Below are 10,516 nucleotides of genomic sequence, written 5' to 3' on the forward strand. Positions count from 1 at the left end.
CCTCTTATTTTTTCTCATTTTCTAACTTTGTTTTTCTCATGCTACACAAACAAGAGAAAAGCTTTCTTTTAGAGAACTTCTCATATCCAAAATTCTCATAGACAATTTTTTCCCCTATCAGAGTTTTTTTCTCTTCCAAACATGCCCTGAAGGAATTAAAAACCTAGACTACTCAAAAGCTGTTAACTGGTTGGTCTGATATGAAATAACTTCAGTACGATGCAAACACATGTTATAGTGTAACGAAGGAGAGCAGATCAGGTGATCCATCTAATCACTTTAAGTAAGTGAATTGACATCTTCAGCGTCCATTGCGTCATCCCACAAGACCCCCACGGTCTTTATGCAATTTGTGAAGCGTGAGGATGCCAAGTCACTTTTCTTAAAATGAATCGGGAGATCACCTGATCTGCTCTCGTAACAAAGTGTTACCAAATATGATGAATCCACTGGCACCAAGGTCACTATCACATGCACAGGTAGGCCACTAAGCGCACAAGCACAATAGCATAATACAAGAGAGCACACACACTTGAAAAAATTAAATTTTTATTAAGGGAGTAAACTGCTCAAAGTAAGCATAATACAAGAGGGGTGATCTTAATTCATGGTTTGCAAGATGGTATTTGTACCCACTTAAGGTTCAAGCAATGTTGCCGATATCGACCGACCGATCGGGGCTCTGCTTGTCCGGCAGGAGCAGTTAGTGCACGTCACCTTGTGTTGGGACATTGCAAGTTCGAACCTCATGGTATGGTGGTATAACTGTTAGCGGTCCGCCTAACCCCAGCTTTCTCTGTCGAAAAAAAGAAAAAAAGAAAAAGAAAAAACAATGTTGCCAATATCGGTTTCGAACCTGAATTAGAGAATTGACCGATTCAGACTTGAAGCGAATCAAGTTAAATTAGTAGATTCTGCCCGGTTCAAGGTGAATTGGGATTGAATCGATCGTCTGATTCCATGTGAATCATCTGATTGGCATCGATACTCACAACATTGTGTGCAAGATAATTAGCCAACCTAAAGATCCGAAAGTTTAATTTAGTACTTGCATACAATCCCAGGCTCTTAACAGTGAGTTTCTCTGACTAATTTAGAATACAAAATGGATGCAAGAAGCGAAGCTTAAAGCGAAAGCGAGAAGCCAGTGTTAAAATGTAGTATGAAGTGTGAAGCAAGATTCATTTTGGAAGCGTGTGAGAAACGGAGAAATGAAGAGAAGCGAAAAAAAAAAATAATAAATTTATTATGAAAAACGTAAAAACAAAGGAAAAGCAAGTGAGAAGCGATAAGAATGCAGTGAAAATCGTGCTAGCTTCTTATAGTATAGGAAGTACATTTCTCACAAATGGAAAGTGAGTTTCCTCCACTCACTCTTCCTTTTCTAAGAAGGCGCTTTCCATAACTATGATATGGATCTTTTATGGTACATTTAATTACCTTGAATTTAAGATTCTAGCTTTTTGAACCAGAGATCGGAGGATCTCTAATCCTACATAGGGGTGTCAATGGGTCGGGTTTATCGGGACTTGACCCATACCAAACCCTATAGGGTCCAGGTATGGTAATAAATAAGAAGACCTTATTAAGACTCGAGTCAAGACCCGAAGGTCCGATTAATACATGGATCCGGTATAGTTTGTGAAATTTTATATGAACCCAACCCGAGTTCCCATCATAGTGACAAATATTGCAAGATTTATGAAAATTCTCGCGATAATATCGCAAGAAATTGCCTAAAAGTTTTAAACCGCAATTTCTTGCAAGATTTTCAAAATATTGCAAGATTTATGAAAAAACATAAATATCATTATTTAAACGCGATATTTACGTTTTAAACAGCTATTTATTTTGAAAAAAATCATGTGTCTTTATTTTTAAGTCATTTTTATTAATATTTTCTTATAAAAAATATTTTTTATATTTATTTTTTATTGCCGAGATTTTGCTGTTTTTAATGTTTGTCACTATGGTTCCAATTAAGACCCGCAATTTTTCAATGTAAAAACAATATAAAAATATTATCTTACCAAGTATGGCCCCGGTCTAGTTCATGTAGTTTTTATCGGGTCTGGGTATGGCTTATCTTATGATGAGTCCGATTAGGTCCAGGTCCGAACAGATACCATACCCAAAAATCGAAGCCAAATCTAGTTTCACCTGGGTTTGAACCAAACCCGACCCGTTTACACCCATAATCCACCACCACCAATAAAAGAACATTGTTTAAAAGTATCAAAATATCATAAAGGTAGCAACATCGATTGTGATAAATTGCAACTTTTTAAATAAATTTGAAAAATTATTAGGATTTCATCGGTTATCACAATAAAAATTTTGGTGTTTTCAAATTTAATCCCTCGTAACCACCTAGATAAGCGGCTTGGTTTTATTGAATCCGAGTAGGGTCCACGCTCCCCAAGCGCCTCGTTGGTATGCGGGGGAGGCTGGTCCCACAAGATTATCGGGAGGAGAGGCGAACGGGATTACTACTGGGGGCTGCTGACGTGTAAGAAAAGCTCGGCCCAGTCATTGCCCCCGTGCGAACCGCGGGATAGCTGTGCTCGAGTTGAGAGTGTGTTTGGCTTCAGGAAATTCAGTGGACTTGAAATCCTATTCCAGCAAATTCTTGTTTCTGGCTGAAAAATGGCCCAAGTAATTAGTAGAATTGGATTCAAATTCCACCAAATTCCCTCAATCCAAACACACAAGTAGAAATAAAGAGCAGGCTCTTACACCCTTTGGTTGACAAACTTAAATGCAATGTTATTTCCTACTTCCCACACTGCAATTTACAATATACAACAGGACCTGCATTTCTATGATCGATCATGATCAACTCCGGGAGCTCCTAGTGTAAGAACGATCCCTTGACTCCGCCACGACCTGACCGGTGCAAGCCGAACTAGTTGCCGGGGTTGACTTGGTTCTTGAACTCCTGTTGGTCTTACTGTGAGTGGCACTTGAATCTTCTGGCCCTCTGCAGCATTGGCCACTTTCTCTCCAACTAGAAGTGGCCTGAATTGTGCATCGCGGCCATGAATTGGCAGGTTTCCTACCTTGCTTCCATTGCTGTGTTCTCTTGTCTCCATTAGTCTGCCGGGCGAAACCGGTAGTACAAAGCTAATGGGCTTTGCACTGGCCTCATCCTGCATTGGTCGTGTAAGTCTTGTGTTTCCGTCACTTAAGTTCCGGATCGAGACCCCAGAATGGGCGGCGCTTGGTAATGCTGGTTGTGCTAAGACCACTGGTGCAGTGAATGGTGTTGCCTCTCTTGCGACAAAGCCGGGACTCTGGCAAATAGAGCTGTGCATGAGATCTTGCCTTGAATATGGCAGCAGATCATTAAATTATAAAATGGATGAAGAGTTCCTTATTCTCTGTAATTCGATAAAAAAAATAAATGGCAGTAATAATAGTTAACAGGATCTTACTGGAGTGAATAAGATTCCTCGGAATATTTTCCCATTCACATTTGCAGTCATGAGGTAACCTGAATCAAAAGCTCCATCAACAGTACCCTGAACTTCAGCTCCAATCTGTAATGATACAATAAAGACATAGCTCATTATGAACCCGTACTTTTGTCACCCCTTGGTTTTCTTGGGAATGGTTCTTTGCAAATTGAGAGTAATGTTTGAATTTAATTGCGATCATAACCGTCCTCTAGCGTTCACTGGTGCCAGAAAGACCAGAAGTTTGAAAAGATTACACTTGCAACTATGCCAGTTTATAAGCTTTCAGGTGACAAAATGGTGATGGAAAATGGGAGCGCTGTTAGTGTTCCTTTGACACACACACACAACCAGACAGCGTATGATTTACTTAGTCTGACATAAGAAATAAGAAGCATTAAATATATATATGGCCATTAGAATATATTAACTGGAGTATGAACGGAGATTTTTATGGGTTTCTTTTTTCTTAAATTTCATGGTACGGATGTGATCTAGATGCTTTGTTTTATAGAAACAGACTCTTGGATCATCTAATTATGATGCATAAGGATCTTTTAAGGCTTAAAAATCAACGGCTCCGAATTTTCTTAAATATTCAAGCATCTAAAAAATGGATTTTTTTCATAAAAGTACATGATCCAACAGTCAATTCCTAAAAAATGGACCACGCAGAATGCATCTGCAGGGTTAGATTTGCCAAAAAAGTGTCAGAAATGCCTAGTTCACACTTTGGTTCACATATTTCCAGTTAACATATTTTAATGACCCTATATATATATAGGGCATGATTTACTTTCTGTATAAAATGCATGATGCTTTTGAGCACTCACCAAGTTGGGAATAGCCATCACTTTAGTTGCTGCTATTTTCTGTGGAAGTACCTGATCTGACAATGTTTGTTGGCCTTCTGGCCTCTCGTTTTGTGAAGCATGAAGTAGCTGTTCTGGTTTTGACTGCCTATGGACTGCAGCAAGCATAAAATGACTGTTATGAGTGGTTCTGTGCAAGCTGTTTTCTAGCTGCAATTTATGATGTGATAGGTAGTTGGACTGGTTATGACTCTTCTTCCTTTGCTTGAACAGACCAGCTGGTGGTGAATTAATGTCAAGATTGACAGTGGCTTGTTCCTGATCTGAATGGGAGGGTGATGATTGTTGGGATAGTGAATGAGAATGCTCTTCCTGTTCTGCTCCATTCTCTAGAACCCTCAACTGTGATGTTATCCTCCTCTTTGATTGAGAATTTTCTGTATATAATTTCAATAAAAAGTTCAGAGAAATGTGTTCTCTTAAGATGATAACAATATCAACAAGTCCAAAACCAACCTGAGCTTTGCAATGAAGAGTGCTTTGATTCCCCATCAACATCACTTGATCTACCATTCAGTTCACCATTCCATGATTGGCCCCCAAAAACCATGGACTTCTGCATAAGCAATATAAAACAGCAGGACTTAATATCTCAAAGGGTGGATGTTTGTCAAGACATGAGTTTCTGAGAATACATGTGAAGATATAGCCTCCTTTTCAGAATTTTCAGCTCCATGTGTAACACCATTCCTATGAGATGTTGAAGAATACTTTTGCTTATCATAACTCCACCGTTTGCCAAAAATCTTGCATACGGAAATGTTAGCGCATTCATTAGGATGCTCTGTTCCTAATTGCAGGATGAGTAATTCATCTAAAGGGCGTTCATCCTCTCCGCATCTGCAAGTATATAGCGTGTAAGTTATTAATTTGAATTAAAAACAACTAATAGAAAAGTTTAACAGCGATAATGTAAACCAGAATGCATTGCATTTTAGAAGAAGACGCCTAGAACAAATGGGTTCCATATTGTGCATATCCAATTTATTGGTTGGACCAGAATCCTCAAGTATGGAAAACCAAATTTATAGAGCTAGCATTTACAAACTTCAAAGCAACCAGACTACCAAAAAGATCAAAGAATGTTGCTCATGGCCATGCTATATATGCTAGCTGGCTATAGGAAATGGCAGACATAGACTAACCCTCCATAGATTGCTATATCAGAACCGGCCGCTACAGCACTATGCGAAAATCGTCCTTGAGGTTGCCAACCACGTATATCCAGCTGGGTCCATGTACCGCCAATCAAGTCAAGAGCCCAAACATCCTTATAATATTGCCTGTCCCCAACTCCACCAATGACATAAACCTGCAAACACAAACACGTTTCAAGTTTTCTGTCTTCCGCTTTTTTTTCTATAAAATTAGTAAGAAATCCACAGTTCAGGAAAAGAATATGACCTTAGAGTCAACGGTTACAGTTGCATGGCCTGCTCTGTTCCCTGGTAAAGATCCTTGGACCATCAACTGCTAACACAATAGAAGGCCATTAGATACAGGAGCTGATAACTGATCATGTCTTGCTTTCTGAGCAGGCATAGAAAGAAGCCAGAGTTATGAAATATTTCCAAAGTTCAGAAATAAAGAGCAGTTAACAATTAATTTCTTTGATGGTGTTAATTTGGGTGGAACTTCAAATATGACATGCAATTATATGAAATGAACTCTGGGGTGCTATCCTAGAAACGGTACTACCACGAAATTTTGAAATTCATTGGGATAATAAAAGTTGGTGTGCCTATTAACCTCCATTAGAAGCAACACAAGTTTATATATTCCAGTTGGGAAAATTTGATTCAGTATTTCTATGCTTAAGAAATTTTATACTGTTTAATTAAAACAGATGAAATTAAATTTAGTTGATGCAATCAACTTATATTGCGCCTACTCTCTTCTTCCAACAATTGAATGAGTATTTTGTATCATTGGTATGAGATTGGAGTGTATCTTTTTCATGTCAAATGATATTGAAACCAGATATGCCTACAGATGCAATGATCATAACCAAGAACCAAAATTTTATATCATGCTTAACATTTAGATCTTGAGTTGGGATTCCACTCTTTTTTTCCCCATAAGAGAGAAAATTTGAAACTGAAATTTTCATGAAGCAGAAAGAGTGATCCCTAAAATGTGGAAGAAATAAGCAAAACAAAAGCCCAAGAAGAAAATGATTACCCTCATCCAAGTTAGTGTGTCCATGTCAAGAACATCAACATCACCAAGATAACAATCACCACAATCCCCACCGTATACAATAAGCTTGTTCTCAACTGCCACAACAGTGTGGCTATCTCTTGGCACAGGAAGTTCACCATTTACCACAGGGGAAGTCCATTTCATGTTCTTCAAATCAAGAATATGAACATCATTCAAGTAATTCCCTTTCCCTTCTCCACTCCCTCCAAATATCACAAGCTTATCGTCGTCTATTACTGTAGCAGAGTGACTTTCCCGTGGGGATGGTGGTTTTCCTTCAAATTTTGGTTGGCTCCATTCTTTAGTTTTAAGATCTAATATATGTAGATCATTTATCTTCTTTGAGCCATTGGTTCCTCCTACAACCATCATTCTGTGCCCAATAATGACTGCACTGTGACTGTCTCTTTTCCCAGGCTGCTTTCCTACTGTTGCAAGGGTGGTCCAAGCCATGGTTTTCAGATCTAATGCGAGAACATCGCTGAAATGCATCCCGCCGCAGCATCCCTGTTTGAAGCAGATGATATCATGATCAACTCAAATGTAAAATGTCATAACAGCAGTCTTACTTCCTTTCCCTCTCCTACAACTTATGTAATAGTATGCTTATCTCCATCATAAAAAATATAGGTTTCTGGCATCAAGTTTTACAATTGAAATTGGGGAAACCTATCAACATAAGTGAAGTTAATATGAGAAGTAGAAGTCCATTATCATCAGTTGGAAGAAGACAGTAAGGGTGATGAAATCATGAAAAAAAAAAAAGCAAATTTGATGTCTGGCAGGTAAAAAAAACAAGATAAGTGGGGAAAAAGAAAAGAACAAAGGAGAAGAAAAACTGACAACCATATCAGACTAGCAGAAAACCAATAAGCTAAACCTGACGCATAAATTTAGGAAAAAGAAAATATATTTCTTCAAAGAAACACAAAATTATATAAAAAATACATAAAAATGAACTACAAGAACAAACAGGGTATAAATAATCCGCATGGACCGTATAAAGCAAAATAACTGACAAGATACCTCTATCATAAAAATATTTGAGACTCCAAAAACCCTTAAACCCTGCCACAATTGGAAAAAAAGAAAAAGAAAGAAGACGGAGAACTGGGCAAGCACTACATTTGCTCTAACTAAATCTAGAAAATTCTCCCACTAATATAAATTCACGAACTTTATTTCAAAAATGCAAAATCCTCTAACCAGGTTAAAAGAATCCCAGCGTCAGGTGTTTGTACCTTGCATATAGCATCAAATAAACGGGAAAAAATAACAGAACACATACCAACATAGATTGAATTAAGTACCTTTAATTTTTCTAAATGCATGGCAAGTAATTAAAGTCAATAACTGAATAATAAATCAAGAAAACAACTAAAACAGAAATATATGAAACTATTAACTGTTCCCCTGAACCTCCCAAGTTCACCAATATGGAAATTCAGAGAAAGTATTTTTTATGAATTGCTCATGCTTACCCCATAGACATACACAACTCCATCAGAATAGCAAGCTGAATGACCCCATCTCTCAGATGGATTGAACCCCAAAACCTTTGGATACAGCCACATTGCCTTCCTCAACCCCACATTCACATTTGCCATCTCTACCATTCGGAAACTTTGAAGTCCAGGAAATATAATGAATATGGACAAAACAAGGAAGTATAGGGAAAAGGAAACCATTCAAAAGAAAGAAGCAGTCTTCAAGAAGGATACAAAAAGATATATCAAATGTATAAGACAGACAAAATTGGTGCTTTCATTTTCATTGAAAATACAGTGTCAACCAAGGATACTGAGAACCATCTGGGTGTATTTAACTCTCGGTATGGTGGGCAGAGTGAGATCATGAAGTGATGGATTTGATGGAGGGGAGTAGAAAAATAATGTTGGAGGTTAGTGGATTGTGAAGATGGTGCTTTGGTGGGAGCGCTGATAGGAACTGGGTAATGTAAAATCATGGGAATCTGACTGTTAGGGACGAGCACAGCTTTCCTTTAGTTTCTAGGAAAGCGAGCAACTTTTGTTTGGATAATAAGTCTTATGTCTCAACCTTTTATTTTACTTCAGTTAATACTAAAAAAACATTGTGTTAGTTACTGTATGATAATAACAAGTTTTATTTATGTCTCAATCTTTCTTTTAACTTTAATTCATACTGCAAAACATTATGCTGTTGTACTCAACAATACCTTTTCTGGTAAATTAATTCAGTCAAAGATCAAAAGAACAGTGAAAAAAAGAGTGGAATTTTCCCCTGATATCCCCAATTAATACGAAGAATATGTGGAAGTTAAACATTTCAAAACGACCAGTATTTCACTACCATGAGGTTTGTTGTTACTTGTTGGAAACCTGAGCTTTTAGGTTAAACCCACTCAGCTCACCTTTAGACTTAGTGACCCTGGCCTATGTTAACTAGAAATCAAACTTAACAGCCGTGCACGCTTAAACTTGATTGAGTAAACCTCAGTTGTGAGATTTGGGGTCAAATGAGATGGCTGGATGTGAACTATCATGACCGAGCAGTTCGGTTCTACTCATCCCCCATCTTAATTCTTCATACCCATCTTAAATCTTATGTGCAAATTGTTTTTGATCAAATCTGACCCAATAGACAGATTCAGCATGAACTATTTAATAAGAATTGACCTCTGGATCATATTTGTTCAACTAAAACATATGTTTTTTAAATCACAAAATTTTGTGCTTTGTTTGAACCGCCACAAAATCCTGCACACAAGTTGGAATTTGGTGATTTAAATGTTGATCTTCACTAAATGAATGGTGTAGATGATACCTGCAGAGTGTGATTTGATCAAAACAGCTTGCATCTATGAAGATAGGGATGAGATAGGGGATAAGTGGAACCCATTTGACAATCAAGGGGCCTCATATTCTAATCTTATGGGTGTTATCCTCCAGCTTGCTTATTGAAAAAACAAATTGCCATAGTCAAGTGAAACCCTAATAAATCACGGATGTCAGATCATAGCATTGAATGTAGAGTGGAGACATCAAGATTCAAGGTAAACAAACACTAAATCACATATTTACTAGCATCTGAGGGCATGGAGTAGAGCAGTTACAGTCATATTGTCCACTAAATTACTAGTTAAATTCCATCACCCTCATATATCTTACCTGAAAAGAGGGAGGTGTGATGGGTCCCACCTTTACATTGCTTTTTTGTTTTTGGATTTATAACATGAAGAAACCGCACCCGGTCTGGTCCCGCTAGCTCAGCCTGCCATACCTATTGTCGTGGTGGTGGCAACCTAAAACTCCAAGGTTAGGACCCCTGCCCCAAGGCCTATGCTACACATTGGCTTGCGTAAAGGGATGACAACCATGGGAATTGAACCTTGACTGCCCGTCTAGCAGGGAAGGCCCCACCTCACTAAGCCACGGCCTTGGGCTGTTCATCATTACTTGTTCAATAGAAAACATATTTTTTATTAAGCATCTTTGTACTTAAATGTGTATTTTAAAGAGAGAACAAATAATAGTTGCTATGATAAAAATATATTTATATTTTTACATCAAATCAATTCGTAATAAATTTAATTCTTAATAAATTAAGAATGATAAATACATCTAACGTTCAGATATAACATAAAACACCTAAAACTGATTTTTGGAGGTTCCTAATCACCAGAAACAAAAAGGGCAAAGAGAGAAGGGCATATTTGTCACTGCAAAATTTCAAAAGTCACCTTTGGCTGCCAATGCATTGAATGCAATGCACAACTGTCTACCCCAAACACCAACAACAGGGTGAAAAAGGACTTAAAAATGCTGGATCTAGGGATAGTGTCCTTGAATATGAAGGATAGAACACCTCCAACAAATCTAAAATTTCTTGGGTTTTGGTGTTAGGTGGGGTTTGGATGCCCTCCACTTTTTGTTTGGTGAGTTTCCTCTATGTCACAGGGATACCCTACTTAATTGTCGTGTCGTGTCGTGTCATCTTGTAAATTAT

The 10,516-nt window shown here is 37.8% G+C and overlaps 1 protein-coding gene across 1 annotated transcript; it reads right to left on the reverse strand.

The window, feature by feature from the left end:
* Window positions 1-2,819: 2,819 nt before the first annotated feature.
* LOC149839171 (uncharacterized) lies at window positions 2,820-8,136 on the reverse strand. Its single transcript, XM_090003943.1, has 10 exons — window positions 8,011-8,136; window positions 6,509-7,036; window positions 5,732-5,797; window positions 5,473-5,639; window positions 4,963-5,167; window positions 4,784-4,883; window positions 4,543-4,704; window positions 4,289-4,422; window positions 3,435-3,539; window positions 2,820-3,293 (listed from the first exon to the last, which is right to left on the reverse strand). Exons 1-10 carry the CDS (start codon window positions 8,134-8,136, stop codon window positions 2,820-2,822), a joined length of 2,067 nt encoding a protein of 688 aa, XP_089860069.1.
* Window positions 8,137-10,516: the final 2,380 nt, after the last annotated feature.

The sequence above is a fragment of the Nuphar pumila genome, chromosome 4, assembly GCF_984573655.1.
Source record: "Nuphar pumila chromosome 4, dmNupPumi1.hap1.1, whole genome shotgun sequence".
NCBI classification, from domain to species: domain Eukaryota; kingdom Viridiplantae; phylum Streptophyta; class Magnoliopsida; order Nymphaeales; family Nymphaeaceae; genus Nuphar; species Nuphar pumila.

What these genes read in the sequence shown, in the direction of transcription:
- LOC149839171 (XM_090003943.1), bottom strand. Translation starts at nt 8,136, where the DNA reads ATGGCAAATGTGAATGTGGGGTTGAGGAAGGCAATGTGGCTGTATCCA. An exon ending in TGATGGCTATTCCCAACTTG is followed by an intron (nt 3,540 to 4,288) that starts GTGAGTGCTCAA and finishes GTATCATTACAG; the next exon opens with ATTGGAGCTGAAGTTCAGGG. An exon ending in GAGGAATCTTATTCACTCCA is followed by an intron (nt 3,294 to 3,434) that starts GTAAGATCCTGT and finishes TCTATTTGCCAG; the next exon opens with AGTCCCGGCTTTGTCGCAAG.